Source organism: Pelodiscus sinensis, chromosome 2, assembly GCF_049634645.1.
Source record: "Pelodiscus sinensis isolate JC-2024 chromosome 2, ASM4963464v1, whole genome shotgun sequence".
NCBI classification, from domain to species: Eukaryota; Metazoa; Chordata; order Testudines; family Trionychidae; genus Pelodiscus; species Pelodiscus sinensis.
In genome coordinates, this window is record NC_134712.1 from 204201942 (window position 1) to 204219594 (window position 17653).

At 44.7% G+C, this 17653-nt stretch overlaps 1 protein-coding gene across 1 annotated transcript in view; it reads left to right on the forward strand.

Moving 5' to 3' along the window:
- Window positions 1-1400: 1400 nt before the first annotated feature.
- The window catches only part of AGMO (alkylglycerol monooxygenase), a 270854-nt gene continuing 254601 nt past the window's right edge, over window positions 1401-17653 (forward strand). The window contains exons 1-2 of the mRNA XM_006138322.4: window positions 1401-1767; window positions 10078-10208. Of these exons, the coding sequence (XP_006138384.2) occupies window positions 1639-1767; window positions 10078-10208 (260 nt within the window). The 5' untranslated portion in view covers window positions 1401-1638. The remainder of the gene's footprint in view (window positions 1768-10077; window positions 10209-17653) is intronic.

Consider the following 17653-nt stretch of genomic DNA (forward strand, 5'->3'; position numbering starts at 1 on the left):
GCGTCTATATTGGCATGGATGCTTTTCCGCAAAAGCACTTTTTGCGGAAAAGCGTCCGTGCCAATCTAGACGCGCTTTTCCGCAAAAGAGCCCCGATCTCCATTTTCGTGATCGGGGCTTTTTTGCGGAAAACAAAACTGGGCTGTCTACACTGGCCCTTTTGCGCAAAAGTTTTGCGCAAAAGGACTTTTGCCCGAACGGGAGCAGCATAGTATTTCCGCAAAAAGCACGGATTTCTTACAGGAGGAAGTCAGTGCTTTTGCGGAAATTCAAGCAGCCAGTGTAGACAGCTGGCAAGTTTTTCTGGAAAAGCGGCTGATTTTCTGGAAAAACTGGCCAGTCTAGACACAGCCAATATGTAGATGGTATCATGGGCTTTAGTGGGCACAACCGATAGAGCTGTTACCTCTAGAATTAAAACACTAGAAGGAAAGAAGGAAGGGGAAGAAGAGAGAGCAATTTATTTATGTACACATGCATGGCCCTTTGAATCATCCTGAGAGATCTCAATGAAATTTTCATGGAGGCATTCTGCAATCCTTTCCCAAAAGTTTCTAGGAATGGCAGCCTTATTCCTTCCTCACATACTTACCGAAGGACACTTTCCCATGCCATCCACAGAGACTCTGGTAGGCAGATCGCAGTAAACAGGGGACAGGTAAATGGGCCCTTCGCTGCTCTGGAATACCAGCAGCAGCTGCCCTCTCTCTGCCCTTGTTCTAGCCCATACCTGGTTTTACTACTTCCTGATATTGTTCGGATTTTAATTAATTCTTTGCTAAATGACAACAGAAACAGCAAGCCCTTCTAATCCTCTTTGGAGACTGAAAGGCCTTTCCTGAGGGTCATCAGATGGGGGTGTGATAAGCCTTTCCCAACACTCCAAAAGCAAACATGAAACATGAAAAAGTAAATGTGTGACTAGTAAATACAGCCAAACTCGGACACAGAAAGCTAAATATCTGTAGAAATTAGAGCTAGTAAAAATGACATTTTTTTTCTCAAAAATTATGTATCCACATTTTTTTTAATTTTCCAGATATGTTTCCCACTTTACAAGCAGATAACCCCCGGCAAAAAAAAAAAAAAGTGGATTTGTTTTAAATAGCTGCAAGCTCAGAAATATAGACGGGGTGGGGTGGGAGTGGAGGTTGGAGCGTGGTTGTACTCATCGGGAAGCCCAACTCGCTGGGCTCTCTGATTGCCACAAGCCCGAGGCAGAGAAGTGTCTTAATGTAGCTGGAGCCGAAACATGTGCCTCAAACTTGCAACACCAGAAAAAGCTTCAGCTAAACCCCCTCATGAATCACCGGCAGGGCGCAATTAGGGGCTTTTCCCTACAAAGGGGCTAAGGTAGACAACACAGCCGGAAGAAGGAGAAACCGGAGAGCCCAACCCCTGAGTGCTCCGCAGGGCATTCGCGGCTGTGCGGGCCTGCAGAGGAGGGAGGGGACTCGCAGGCTTGGGCGCGGGCGGAGGGGGAAGGGAGCGGGCTGCGGTGTTCACCTGCTTAGCGGGCTGGCCTCGGCCTCGGCCTCCTCCCCGCGCACGGACTTTCCCCCTGGGCCAGTCACTGTTCTCCCCTCCCTCCGCATCGCTAGGGAGGCGGCCGCGCTGGGGCTCTGCGCAGTCGGGGCCATGGACGCTCCCGCGGCTCCGGGGGGAAGCCTCACTGCGTCCCAGCAGGTCCGCTTGATGTTCTATGCGCTGCAGCCCAATGAAAGCTCCTTCCCCAGCCTCCAGGAGGTGCCCGACTATGTGAATAAGGTGAGAGCTTGGCGGGGAGCTGGGCTGAGACAGGAGACTTCACTCTGCTGGCCACTCCCTCGCCTTCAGGCTTTTGCCTCGCTGCCCTTTGCACCCCTGCCTGCTCCTGCCTCCTTGCCCCCAGATGACCCTGCCTGGCCTACTCTTGTTCTCTCTGTGCTCTTTGCAGCCCCTGGCCTGCCCGTTAAACCCCTGTCTGGCCTTACCTACCGCTGTCTGTAACCCTTGTACTCACTCTCCACCCCCCCACCTAGTCTTACTTCCCTCTCCCTCTGTGCCCTTTGCCCCTCTCTCTCTGCCCTTGCACTCCCTCATCTGCTTGCCCTGGCTCTGTGCCCCCTGCCTCTCCTTCCCTCTGAGTTCCCTGCCAGCCCTTTGCCTCTGTCTGCCTCCCACACTAGCTGCCCTTTACACTCCTTCACTCTTTTCTCTGCTTGTCCCTCCCTGCCCTGAATTCATCTGCACCCAGTATTATCATCCTCAAGCCGTCAATGTGTTTACCTGCCCCTCACCCATGAGTTTGCCATAAAAATAATCAGTTTTTTAAATGTTGTCTGCTGGTTTCTGAGCCCTTAGGGTGCATACACTTCCAGTCTTCAAGCTGTCTCTGCAACTATGGGGGCTAGGTAGGAACATTTACTGTAACGGCTGAGACTTCCATGCTACCTCTGGGTACTGAACCCTGAGGTTTTAAGAGTAACCTCCAATACTGTGAGACCAGTGATAATGTTGGAAGGTTTGACGTCTTGCTGGAATTGGATAGCTTGAAAAAGGGGGAATCGATAATACTTTCTCTGAAGGAACTTCAGTTAGTAGTGTACAGTGCTTCACAGAATATGCAGATAGATCTCTTTGCTCTGAAGAGCTTGTAACCTGACAGGGACAAAAAAACCAAGACTATCCCCATTTAAAATATTTAGAAGACTTAGTGTTGCCCAGGCATGGCCTGGAGGCAAGTGCTGGGGAGGGGCACTAAGGCCACCCACTGGTGCTCTCCAGGCCAGGAAGGGATGCAAAGGGGGCTGCGAAGGCTGGTCGGCTGTGGCTGGGCTGGGAGGCCCAGCAGGGCAGGGATGAGGGGAGCAGGCTGAGGCTTCTGAGGCAAGTGGCAGGGGCTTTGTTACCTGACCCCAGCGATACTCTTGAGGAGGAGGGGGGTGCAGCAGTGGAGCGGGTGGGGCTTTCCTCCCCTCCTGGTCTGGTGTGCTGGGGTGAGGGTAGGGACTTGGGGCAAGAGGGTCATTTACCTGGGCCAGTGGCAGACAAAATAGTGAGCTCTGCCCCCAGCTGGCCACTCCCTTGGTGGTGTGGCTGCCCCTAATGGATAGCTGTCCCCTGTGCTCACTGTTCTCTGTGGTGGCTATGAGTAGAGCATCCCTCTGCTCAGCCCTCTCGCTTTCCATGTTATAGAAACCAGCTGGATTCCAGGTATGTGTCATTTTCTTGGACCAACCAAACCCTGACTCTGCTTTAAACTAGGATAAGAGGAAGCTGCATACCAAATTTGGTGGTCCTAGCCCTTGCCATTTAGGAGAGTTCTTTTGAACAAATGGACTTGCAAACAGACAGACAGACAGATGCACAAATCTCTAATAGATAGATAAAGACAGTTAAAATAAAGGAGCAGTAGTAGTTTTGGAGAGTTTGCTCAGACTTGTTTTGTGCCATGCTCACTCTAGCTTTGATTATCTTTCAAATATTCTGTCCCACTTCTGGAGCCAAAGACTTGCTGTACCAGATGTTAGAGATGGATTTTTTTATTATTATCTGTAATGCAAAACTGAGTGCTGGGTTCCCAATAGAGTGTGAAGCCCAAAACATCTAGCTACTCCTACTTTAATAACCTCTGTGTACAGTGGAGTTCTAAAGCAGTGCGTTGTAGAGAAGCCAGTCCCCACTTCCTTGCAAAACTTCAGGCAAAAGAAAGTGTTTGGATTCTGTTTAGGATCCTGGCCCTTCATCATACTCCATACCATTTTGGGTTTGTGAATGGTAAACCAATTAACTGGTAAATTTCACCCTTAATATTATGGTTAATCGGTGGGAGCTGAAGTAGTTCCCTGCCTGCTGTGGGCTTGGGGCTCCTCCAGCCCCGTGGGGCTCACCATAAATGTGGGGTACTTCAGCCTGGGCAAAGCAGCCCCTGTCCCTGGCGGGAGTGCTGCTCTAGCCCGCCTGCCCCCGTTTAACTGGTTAACTGGGAAGGTCCTTTCTTGGATTGAGAACTGGTTAAAAGACAGAAAACAAAGGGTAGGAATAAATGGTAAATTTTCAGATTGGAGAGGGGTAACTAGTGGTGTACCCCAAGGGTCAGTCCTGGGACCAATCCTTTTCAACTTATTCATAAATCATCTGGAGAAAGGGGTAAGCAGTGAGGTAGTAAAGTTTGCAGATGATACCAAACTGTTTAGGATAGTCAAGACAGAAGCAGACTGTGAGGGACTCCAAGAAGATCTCACCAAACTGAGTGATTGGGCAATAAAATGGCAAATGAAATTTAATGTGGATAAGTGTAAAGTAATGCACATCGGGAAAAATAACCCCAACTATACGTACAGTATGATGGGGGCTAATTTGGCTACGACAAATCAGGAAAGAGATCTTGGAGTTATCGTGGACAGTTCTCTGAAAACTTCCACACGGTGTGCAGCGGCGGTCAAAAAGGCAAATAGGATGCTAGGATTTATTAGCAAAATGCAGGACAATGTAGCACTTTGAAGACTAACAAGATGGTTTATTAGATGATGAGCTTTCGTGGGCCAGACCCACTTCCTCAGATCAAATAGTGGAAGAAAATAAAGTGCTACATTGTCCTGCATTTTGCTTCAGCTACCCCAGACTAACACGGCTACATTTCTATCAGGAATTATTAGGAAAGGGATAGAAAATAAGACCCAGAATATCTTACTGCCCCTGTATAAAACTATGGTACGCCCACATCTTGAATACTGTGTACAGATGTGGTCTTCTCACCTCAAAAAAGATATTTTGGCCTTGGAAAGGGTTCAGAAAAGGGCACCTAAAATGATTAGGGGTTTGGAACAGGTCCCATATGAGGAGAGGTTAAAGCGACTGGGACTTTTCAGTTTAGAAAAGAGGAGACTGAGGGGGGATATGATAGAGGTCTATAAAATCATGAGTGGTGTGGAGAGGGCCGATAAAGAAAAGTTATTTATTAGTTCCCATAATAGAAGAACTAGAGGACACCAAATGAAATGAATGGGTAGCAGGTTTAAAACTAATAAAAGAAAGTTCTTCACGCAGCGTGTAGTCAACCCGTGGAACTCCTTGCCAGAGGAGGCTGTGAAGGCTAGGACTATAAGGGTATGTCTACACTACCCCGCTAGTTCAAACTAGCGGGGTAATGTAGGCATACCGCACTTGTAAATGAAGCCCGGGATTTGAATCTCCTGGGCTTCATTTGCATAAACCGGGCACTGCCATTTTTAAATCCCGGCTGGTTCGAACCCCGTGCCGCACGGCTACACGCAGCACGAACTAGGTAGTTCGGACTAGGCTTCCTAGTTCGAACTACCGTTACTCCTCGTGGAACCAGCCAGGATTTAAAAATGGCGGCGCCCGGCTTATGCAAATGAAGCCCGGGAAATTCAAATCCCGGGCTTCATTTGCAAGTGCGGTATGCCTACATTACCCTGCTAGTTCGAACTAGCGGGGTAGTGTAGACATACCCTATTAGAGTTTAAAGAGAAGTTGGATAAATTCATGGAGGTTAGGTCCATAAAAGGCTATTAGCCAGGGGATAAAATGGTGTCCTTGGCCTCTGTTTGTCAGAGGCTGGAGAGGGATGGCAGGAGACAAATCGCTTGATCATTGTCTTCGGTCCACCCTGTCTGGGGCACCTGGCGCTGGCTGCTGTCGGTAGACAGGCTACTGGGCTAGATGGACCTTTGGTCTGACCCAGTACGGCTGTTCTTATGTTCTTAACTAATTTAATGGAATTTTACATTCCTAGTCCATTTTTCTGTAACAGTTTTTAGATAGCAGAGTTTGGAAGTCTCCCATTCCTATTAAATACTAGGAAAAAAGGGGATACATTTCAGAGTATCTCGGATGTTGCAATATGGAGTGATGGTTTTTCTGTCCCTCAGTGAAGCTTTCTTTTTAATGTGAGCCTAAGAAGATGGGGTAGACTCTGCTATTCAATCTCTCTCCCCAGAGTCTATTTCTTGGTCCTCCCGTAGCCCCACAAATGGGCAGAACTAATGCTTGACTCTGCTTCTGCTTATAGCTTTCAAAGCAGGCAGCAGCGCTTGCACTGTGCTTTGGCTACTTTGAAAAAGTATGAACAGCAGTAGAGACACTGAATGTCTATGTCCAGGGAGTCTCAGGTATACATATTATTGCTAGTTTCGAGTGTTCAAAAATCGTGAGTTAGTCCCCACTTCCAATTCATGAAGTTGTCTTGAAAGATCACGAGGTTTTTCTTTTTAAAGTGGCTTTTTATTTACATTCCAGTTTGTGAGCCTATTGAGTGCACTCTATTCATGTTTTTCAGACTTGATTGCTCTTCCATGAGAACTAGAAATTTTTAATTAATATTAATTGGGATTCTCATGAAATAAAGTTACAGGAGCTGAGACTTTACAAAAACCCCAAGGACTGTGAGACTCTCAGTCATATCACAAAGGTTTGTTCAGTGAAAACAGTGCAGTCTATTGCATCAATTCATATTTAGTTCATATTGGGAATATTATGTTGCAGAGATTTTTTTAAAATGATGTTTTGAAGTCTCCAGAAATCGATGATTTAAGTCCGGGTGAAGAATCTTTTTTGGGTCGGGCTGCAGACCCACAGAAAAATAAGTCGGGGTAGGGAGGGGGCACACACAAGTGAGGGGGGGGGGAAGCCACACCCTCATTGACGTTGCCACTGACTGAGGAGAAAGACACTTCCCATATTCCTCTTTCACAACAGAGGCTCTGGGGGGGCCATCTTAGTAGATTTTGGGTGTTCCAGCCACACAGTGGGGCAGTGGGAGGCTGGAGCACCAGCATGGACTCCCCAATGCAGTGGGGGTGACCATGGGCCTCGGGGGCTGGATCCAGGCAAAGCAGGGGCCGCATCCGGCCTGTGGGCCTGAGGTTCCCTACCCCTGATTTAAGTGCTTACTCAACTAGGACAGCTCACTCCTCAATGCCAACAGCGGGTTTTTCAGGCTAAATGAAGTGCATATCAACTACAAACACCATCTACATATCAACTACAACCCAAACCCACTTAAAGTATTTATGGTGACGAGCAAAAAGGTGGAAATTGGAAAGGGGAGGGCACTTTTGGAGATTACAAACTAGATTAGGTGATCCCTTCAGTTTGTTTTCTGGGAGCAAGGTTTGTAGGTAGGGGAGAGCAACAGCAGTTGACATGGATTCGGATGCTCCATTTCATACATGAAAACTCTTTCACTAGCAAGCTGCTTGCTTGACAAGTGGGTATGCCATGTGAATGGTGCTCTCTCTGCTTGCATAGGATTGTCTGACACAGTATTCCATGTCTGACAACCAGAAAACACTGTCAGATGGCTGGATGTGACTCAGTTGGAAATCAATACTGAAAGCGGTAGCTGTAAAGGAGTGTACAAATATTTCCACCAGCATAGTTGTTGGTAGGTAAAGCTGTGTGCACAACATAACCATATGTTTCTTATTCACCATTCCCCTTTATCTTTAAAGGACCACAAAGTGGTGTTCTTCTCTTGATCTGTGCAATTTTCAGTGCTGAGCTTGCTGCTACATTGCTCAGGTGCATGGATTAGTGTGCATGCCCAAATCTGGCTCTCAGTATTTAGGACAATGGGTCTTAATGAGCTAATTCTTCTCTCTACTGTCTATATACTCATTTTTTAAAATTTGTCGCTGAGCGGATGGGAAATGTATTTGACATAGAATTTTGTTAGAAAAATAGTTATTTTTAATTGTATGCCAGAAAAAAGTCATGTTTCCTATTTCCTAGTACTGAAGCAGATTTCTTAAAAAGGTGGGGTGGGGTATAATGTGGGAATGTGGTTTGAGAAATGTCTAGGATTGGTGTATTTCAAACGAAAAAAATGGGCTACTTATATTTGTGTTTTTTATGATTTATTGGTTCCAAGTTATTAGTGTTGCCTGCAGTGCTTTTTTTGTTTTTTGTTTTAAAAAGGTGCTGGTACTCCAGTGGAAAAGTTGTTGAGGTCTCACTGGAGGTGCCGGTACTGCGTACCAGGCAGTACTGTCACAAAAAAGCACTGCTTGCATGTATATATTTATTTTTGTTCCAGAAGGAGACTTGAGGCATTTTGTCTGCTTTAAATAATTGGCTCTCCATTCTTTGCAAAAGATTTCATGTAATATTTCAGAGTCCAGTCCTGCAAGCAGTCATTGTGGGACATAGTGCTTTAAAAGCTTCATTGCAACAATTCATGACAGACAAGGCCTGTAATATTGTAGTACTGTAAAATTTGTCACAGAATTCATCCCTTCCCTCATATTTGGGAAGATATGAAAACTAGAACCAAATACAGTAGACTTCCGATAATCCGGCACCCTTGGGACCCAGGTGGTGCCGGATTATCAGAAATTCCGGACTATCAGGAGGTACTCTGGCAGGGCCGGGTCTCGTCGAAGGAGAAGCGGAGGAGGGGGCGGGGGTGTGCCAAACCCTCCCTCCTGCTGCAGGGAGGCAGAGCCTGCGAGCGGAAGAGGAGAGGCGGTAACAGGCAGGCAGCCGCATTCAGGACGTTCTGGTCAGTTACAGTCACTCCGGCTGGATCCACAGCCGACACGCAGTTCATGTAATTTTCCTCTCTACTGGCAGTAGAGAGGAAAATTTCATGAACTGCGTGTCGGCTGTGGATCCAGCCGGAGTGACTGTAACTGACCAGAGCGTCCTGAATGCGGCTGCTTTGGCACACCCTCGCCCCCTTCTCCTTTCCCTCCCCCTCTCCCACCGACCCCTACCTTCCCCTGGCCCCCCTCTTCCGGCAGTAGAGAGGAAAGTTACATTTAACTGCGTGTCGGCTGTGGATCCAGCCGCAGTTAATCAATTACTCTAACAACTTGAAGCAGCTGCTGGAGCACTTCCGGGTTGCAGTTGGTGCCGGACCATCAGGCGTACCGGACCACTGGATGCCGGACCACCGGAGTTTTACTGTACATTGTTGCTTTCTTGGGACTTCCCACATCAGGAAACACTAAATTCTGAGTGGTTTGAGCCACCCACATTAATCTCAATTGGTGGTTAATTCTGAATTCTAATGAAGGAAGCATACACGTTTGTCTTGTTATCTATTTGACACCAGATCCTTTAGGCAGAGACACCATGTGCTGTGCTTAACCCACAATCCCTGCCTGCCTCTTGTGCCTTCCCTACACCAAAAGCTTCAAATGACCCTTCAACCAGCTGTGCAAACCTCCAGTTTCCTTCCTGACAGCATAGGTAATTGAGTTAAACCTTTTTACAGCAGTACAAAAATCTGCTGTGCATTGAAAACTGGAAATGTGTGTAGAATAAAAAATAAATTTTATTCAATATAAACAAAAATAACAGGCAGTGTGAATTAAGCTCTGCCTTTATAGCAGCAAATGTATTTAATTTGAATGTTTGCAGGATTAAGTCTTTTAATCTGGCCAGAAGTAACTGATGGTATCAGACCTGGTTTTTTCATACCTCCATGAACTCAAACAGTGACTGCACAAACATAAGCAAGCATAATCATATGTTTATCTTAAAGTCAAATAAAAATCAGTGGAGATATGCCAATGTAACTTTTTTAGTTCTTCTGTGTTTTGTGTCTTGAGGTCATTATATTTCCCCCAGTAAATCACAATATATACAATGCCCGTTCATTCACTTGTAATCTGATGCTGCTGCTGGTATGTCTAGAAAAAGATTTTGGCTGTACAAAACAGTCTATGGGCCTTACAGAAAAGTTCCTGTAGCCAAAGTCAGCAGTACATAGAAATTAATTGAACAATTGTCAAGATAGCATGCAATAACCCACTCATATTTGTTTACAAATGAAATCAATCTGTGTTTATTCAACTTTTCTCAGATATAATTAATTTTGTTATTCATATCAATTGTTGCCTTATGAATGTAGCTAAGATTTTTCACATCTTAGCCCATTGTGTTCTCTATACACAGTGATGATATAAATAATAAATAAATGGCTCTAGGAAGGCCATTCTAAAATGTCGTTATGATATCTTCTAACATATGCTGTTTTGAAAGTCCTGCTTGGTATAGTCTTCAGAAATTTATGCAGAACTTAACTTGTGTTATAGTAACTGCTCTTCTCATCAAATCCCTTTTCAGGCTACGCCACTTTTCATTGTCTTGATGCTGTTGGAGTTTGTTGTCAGTTGGGTCTGGAGGCATCAGGCATCAGTGCGGGTCAATGATAGCATAACTTCTCTCTCTGCAGGAGTTCTGTCTCGACTTCCAGAGTAAGTGTTACTTGTGTATTGGTTTGATTCATTCCTCATTTGAATTCATTAAAATGTTGTAGTGAACCCAAATGAATTAGTCAAGAGCTGGATGGAATGCTTCCAAAAATTGATTTTGCATTAAAAAGATATATATTTCTTTTTGAAGTGTAACAGTACATTTAATATTTAAACAACTTGATCTTGAAATCTGTTGGGCTTCAGCTATTGAGGAATCTGTGACTTTGGTTGGGAGGTAGACTACTTCTTGTGTTACTATGTACATTTAAATCTGTTTTCTTCTGTTATCTCTTAGGCAAGAGCAATATATAATACAGGCAGTCCCCGAGATCCGCAGTTATGAACAGGGTTTGCTGCCCGTCTCCCTGGTCTGCTGGTTTCCAGCAGACCAGGGAGACGGGCAGCAAAGCCGCGGAGCACGCGGGCAGCGGACAGCCCAGATGCGCTGCGGCTGTCCCGCTGCCGGCGTCCTCAGAGGCTTTGCTCCCCATCTCCCTGGTCTGCTCGTTTCCAGCAGACCAGGGAGACGGGGAGCAAAGCCGGGGAGCACATGGGCAGCGGATAGCCCAGACGCGCCGTGGCTGTCCCACCGCCGGCGTTCTCAGAGGCTTTGCTCCGCTTTGCTCCCCGTCTCCCTAGTCTGCGGCGCGTCTGGGCTGTCCCGCTGCCCCCGTGCTCTGCGGCTTTGCTCCGGACGCCTGTGGTACAGCAGCTGGGGCGCTGCCGGTTGGTCCCGTAGCGCCGCTCTGGGCGCTACTGGACCAACCCGGCAGCACCCCATCTGCTCTGCCCCAGGCGTCCTAATTCAGCCACTGCTGGTCAGTTTCAGCAGCGGCTGAATCAGGACGCCTAGGGCAGAGCAGCTTGTGTGCTGCTGGGTTGGTCCAGTAGCGCTGAGGAGCGGCGCTACTGGAGCAACCCAGCAGCACCCAAGCTGCTCTGCCCCAGGCGTCCCCAAGTCAGCCGCTGCTGAAACTGACCAGCGCTGACTACAGGAAGCCCGAGGAAGAGTTGCTCTGCCCCGGGCTTCCTGGAATCAGCCGCTGATCAGTTTCAGCAGCAGCTGACTTGGGGACGCCTGGGGTTCTTAAGTTGAATCTGTATGTAAGAACTGGCGTCCAGATTCAGCCTGTTGAAACTGATCAGCGGCTAATTCCAGGAAGCCTGGGGAAGAGCAACTCTGCCTCGGGCTTCCTGTAGTCAGCCGCTGGTCAGTTTCAGCAGCGGCTGAATCTGGATGCCAGTTACGACTTACATACAGATTCAACTTAAGAACAAACCTACAGTCCCTATCTTGTACGTAACCCGGGGACTGCCTGTATTGTGCCCATTGGTCTTTTAATAAGGAGTAATAAAGAGATGTAATAAGGAGAATTCTCTATAATTTCTCACTGATCCAGTGACTATTGACATCAGTGGGGGTATTTTATTTAGTGGGTTTTTAATAGATGTCGAGACCAGAAGGGGCCACCGCGGGAATTTGCATATTTTCTTCCGATTTCACTTTCGAAAGCAGAGCTTGTGAAAGTAGTTTGGACATGTTTTTTTCAGCAATCCCCCATTTTTTTTTGAAAAGCCACTGTTAATCAAAAAATGAGGTTTATGCAGCTTTTCGAAAAAGGGGGGGATTGTTGAATAAACCCGTGTCCCAACTACTTTCACTTTCAAAAACTCTTTCGAAAGTGAGATCAGAAGAAGATATGCAAATTCCCGCAGAATTTGCATATCCTCTTTCGAAACTTCTGTGTAGTCTAAAGTCTCTGTGGGCTTGTCTAATCTGACTTCCTGTATATCACAGGCCATACAACTTTCCTTTATTAATCCCTGCTTTAAATTCAGTAGCTGTGGTTACTTGATATCTTTTAAAAAACCCATCCAATCTTGATTTTAAAATTCCCCGTGGTGGGGAATCTGCAATAGCCATATGCAAGTAGTTTTCCTATGTTTGATTACCCTCATTGCTAATAATTTGCATCTTAGTTCTACTCTAAATTTGTCTAGCTCAGATGTGGGCAAGAGGCGGGCAAGAGGCAGCCAACAGGCTGGATCTGGCCCGCAAAACCACCATATCCAGCCCACAGCTACTTCACTGGAACCCTTAGGCAGAGAGCTGCTCACACTCTCCTCTGGGCGCTGGGGAGGAAGAAGAGAGGCTTTGCACGTTGCTTTTTCCCCCAGTAAAATCTCCTCTCTCTCTCCAATTTCCTGCCCCTGACTACCACCCAAAAGCCTCTGTACTCCTTTTCCCCCTTCTCCCAGGTCACAACTCCCTCCCAGACTCTGTGCCACCTCCTGCACTCTCCCTTAGGTTAGTATCCACTCCTGTACCCATATCCCCTTCTGCACCCTGCATCCTAAGCTCCTGCCCCAGATCACAACCCCCTCCTTCATCCAAACTCCTACATCTCCTCCTACATCCCATTCCGCTACCCCAAGCTCCCTTCTGTATCCACCATCGTACCAGAACCCCCCTCAGAAGTGTGGTCTTTGACCATTTGCCAACATTTTGGAGTGGCCCCATCCATTAAAATGTATTGCCTACCCCGGTTTAGCTTAAACTTCCAGCCACTTGGTTTTGTTAGTTTCAGTTTAGGAGTCCAAGATATATCTATTATCTAATTCCTGTTCCCTATGTAGGTACTTGTAGACTGATCAAGTCACTCTATTCTTTGATAAAGTAAATAGATCAAGTCCTTCAGTCTTTCTCTGTGAGGAATATTTTCAGTTCTTTAACCACTCTTGTATCTTATTGAAATATCAGAGGTTTTTAAATATCTTTGAAGTGTAAACACCAGAAGTGGACACCAGATGTTAGAAGTGACTGCTAAGTATGGAGTTGATGTCACCTCTTTTCCTACTTGATACTCTTGTTTATACATCTAAAAAACTGCGTTAGCCCTTTTGGCAACAGTATCTTCCTGGACATGTCCTTTATCCACCATGACCCCAAGTCTTTTCTAGAGTCATTTCTTCCCAGTGTAGTTTCTCCATGCTGCAAGTTTGTTCCTAAATCAGAGGTTCTTAAACTACATTGCAGTACAAATATCTTCTGATAAGAAAAAATTACTAGATGTGCCCAAGAGGGGGGACTGAAGCCTCGCTGCCCAGGGTGGGGAGGTGTTAAAACACAAGTAGCTCTGGTGGGGAGAGGCAAAGCCAAAGCCTAAGGACTTCAGTCCCAGGCAGGGGATATATTATGCCAGTGCTGATGCCTGAGCCTTGCTTGGCGTTGGGCAGTGGGGGTCAGGCTTCTGCGTCAGCCCTGATGTTGCACTTAGAGAAATAGAACTAGCAGAATCTCTTGTTTTGGGGGTAGGCAATATGCCACATTTTTTCAAATTCAGAATTCACTTATTGTCCCTTGCCACTAAAACTATCCACCACACACATGCACACACAGTTCTATAGATGGAATACAGGCAGTCCCCGGGTTACATGGATCCGACTTACATCAGATCCCTACTTACAAACGGGGTGAGGCAACCCCGCACTAGCTGCTTCCCCCCAGCAGACCAGGGAGACGCGAAGCTAGTGCCCCCCCTCCCCCAGCAGACCAGGGAGCGGCTTTTCTCAGCAGACACCTCAGCTTGAGAATAAAGGACTGAGGGAAGTGAGATGTGGGAGAATAAAACTGAGCTCTGGAGAAATGTTTGGCTAGAGTTTCCCCTACAATATGTACCAGTTCCGACTTACATACAAATTCAACTTAAGAACAAACCTACAGTCCCTATCTTGTACGTAACCCGGGGACTGCCTGTATAATTACCAGCCTCAGTTGCCCATGCTAGTCCACTGGCCAGGTAGTTTAAGCATGAAGAGGGGAGCTGGGTCATGTTAGTGTGCACCAGTACTCCTTGAGGATGATTGTAGAACTGAAAGACCTAATTCTATAGTTTTTCATACACCTCTTCCTCCTCCCCACACAGTCACACTTTTAAATGAGATTATATAGACACACAATTAACTTGAAACAAAATTAAGTCAGTACAAAGTTTAAAATGGGGTTTCATTTACAATGTGGAGTCACTTTAGTTGCAATATGTTAAAAAGGAGTTACAATAATAGATTCTTCAAAGGTAATTCTGAACAGGATACTAATAAATTAATTAAAAAATGGTTAACACTGTTTCATTTATAAAATCCCATTCATAAACATTGGGCTTCAATTCAGGAGATTACATAATGTCACAGTGGTGATATAATTTATTAAAAGGGCAATTTCACTCTTCAGCCCTAAACCAGGCCCCAGCAAGTGTACACCAGGCCTGGGGACCCCATTAAAACAGGGTCACCACCTACTTTGGGGTCCCAACCCACAGTTTCAGAATCTTTGTCATACATATATGAATTACATTTAGCTATATTGAAGCACATGGGCTGAGCAATCCAGATCATTTTTTCTCAGTGACCTGTCCTCTTCATTATTTATAACTCCCCCTATTTTGGGGTCATCTGCAAACCTAGTTAGTAATGAGTTTGTTTTCTTCCTAGATGTTGATAAAGATGTTAAATAGGATAGGGCCAAGAATTGATGTCTAGGTGATTCCACTAGCAACCCAGCTGCTCACTGACAATTCCCTGTTGGCAGTTACATTGAGTTAGACAGTTTTTAATGCCTTCAATGTGTGCCATGTTGATTTTGTATTGTTTTAGTTTCTTAATCAAAACGTTGTGCAGTACCAAGTCAAATACCTTACAGAAGTCTAAATATATTACATCAACAACACTATTAGCTTTATAAACCAAATTTGTAGTTTAATAAAAAAAGATATCTGGTTAGTTTGACAAGATTTATGGCTATGGGTTTGGATCAGTCCCCCAGATAGCATGTGGTTATTTATTTCAGTTTTCACTAGGATTAGCCTTGGCAGTTGTCATTTAAAGAATTAAGCAGATACATAGAAGATAGCTATTTCCCAGTCCTGCATGCACATACACGAATAAGAGATGTGAACTGTCAACATCAGAAATACTCAAAAAGAAAGTTCTTTAATTTATTCATTTGGTTATTTTATGTTACTATTTTTGAAGGTGCTAATATATTCAACCTGTTTTGCGTATCAGTTTTTATATAGACAAGAAATTCTTTTAGTAACTGAGTAGTGAAAATGACTCTATAACTGAGAGATCTCAATCAGCTCCTATTATGCTATGTTTTCAGTTGGAGTTTGTTGTTTTCTAAAGATTCATACACATCACAAATTTACCTAATCAAGTAAGCATGTTTCTGATCTGGAAAAGCCAGGGTGAATTGTGCTGAAGGTCAGGATGTATAAGGAAGTTAGCAGACTGGGTACATTTTATTTTAAGAGCACTAAAATTCACCAGATTCATCCATCCCTGCAAAAATATTTATTAACAAAAATTGCATTGTATGCATATAGCTCAATTTTGCAAGGTGTTGAGTGCTTTTATCGCACTGACCCTCAATATTTAGCAGGCTTTGGCTCGCTGCATGTTACGCACATAATTATTTTGCAAGGAGAATATGGTGAAGTGAGTGATCACTAAGGACAGTCCGCACATTTCAGGATCTGGCCTTTGTAATTGGCACTGAAATGAGTAAGCATCCTAAGAGTCTCTTCTAGCTCACAGCTATTTTAATACAGTAATTCCTCATTTAACACTTGCCCGCTTAACACGTTTTCGCGATAGCATGATTTTTTTTGGGGAACGTTTTTTGAATTACACGACCGTCCCGGAATTACACGATTTTCCCAGCTGGCCCATTGCCGGCGGCTGCGTGGCGCTTCCCCTACCTCCCTGCAAAGCAGCGGAGGGTTCACCACTCGCTGCACCATTCCCCCTTGCCGGATGCAGTGCGGGTCCTGGCGGATCCGTCATAGGAGCATACTCCCAACCCAATCCCCCTCCCCTCTCCTTGCCTTCCCCAGATCCAGACACCTCCCCTCCCTGCTGTAACCCAGTCCCCTTTCTCCCCCAACCTTATGTCCCAGTCCCAACAGACACTACCACTTGAAACGCAACCCCTACCTTTTCCATTATTTACAATGGGAAAATTGACCCTGCATAACACGTTTTCACTTAGCACGATCATTTTCTGAAACATGTGTATAGTGTTAAATGAGGAATTACTGTATTACTTTGAGATCTGGTAACACTGTAGCTCTTTTCACAGTTGTCTTTTCAAGCAAGAGCTATGAAAGGCTCTTAGCTTTCTGAGAGTACATTCACAAAGCAGGTACAAATCATATAATTTAAAGTTTTAATTGCTAGTTTCTAATAATGAACGCTTGACCTAACATTGTTTTTATCAAGACATTAGATAAACTAGACAGGACTGAAAAAAGCATTCTGTCCCTCTTCCATTCTACCTTTTGATGGCGTATAGGGTAAAAAAAAAAAAAAAAAAAAAGCACAAATTTGTTGCTGAGCTGTTCCCTTCAGTCAGTCCCTTTTCAGCAAGAAAAGGGTAGGGAAATCTGACAGAAACTGCTAAAACAATATTTCAGCAGAACCCACAGCATCAGGGGAAATCCTATTGCAAATCATTAACAGCTGAGGGTTAGATTAACACACCATTGATTGCATCCTCTCCCAGGGACTAATATTCATTTTCTCAACTAGTAGAAATAGTTTGCCACTTCCTTACAAAAATCTGTGGTTGTAGCTAAAATGGTGTGCTTCAATCTATTAATCTATTAGTTAAAGTGAAGCTTCACATGCATCATCACAAAGAGGTTTTTGGATCATGGGGAAAAATGAGAAGTCTGAGTAGAGTTTTCCATTTCACATCTGGGTAACAAAATGTAGCAGACCTGAGGGAAAGTAGTTTTTATTCCGTCATTTTGTACTTGGTTACTAGAAACAATGAAAAACATAAATGTGGGTATTCGTGAATGTGTGTGTATATAAACATATATACATTTGTGTATACAGGGGAAAAATCTTATTAAACATAGGAGTGCATCTTGCTTATAAGCACTTCCCTGTCTTTGCACCATGTGATAGAGAAACTTGCTGTGAATTCACTACCATTTGCAACATAACCTGTGCACTCTTTTAAAAAAACAATTATTTCCTCCTAGTAAGTATGATATTTGATGAAAAGTAGTTATTCGGGGATAAACCGGATGGGCTTATTGAACTTCCTTTCAATGGGAATAGAAGTTGCAAAATTTTGTCATTAACTTTAATGGTGAAGGGTAAAATATATTTTGAGAACTTTTATTATAAATAACTATTTTCCCCAACAAACTGTTGCCAGGATGCCTGAAATGTTTCTGTTTTTTTAAAAATATATTCTCTCAAGAGAAGTTTATTCCAGACACACATACTTGTTCAGTAGATATTTATATTATTTCTTAATGGTCCATTTCTTCTGTTTAAAGCAGTAGAATATAAATCAATTCAAAATGTGTTTGGGGGATAATTTAGGTAGGTACATTTTTAAAATAGTCAGGGAGCTCTCTCCATTTAATGTG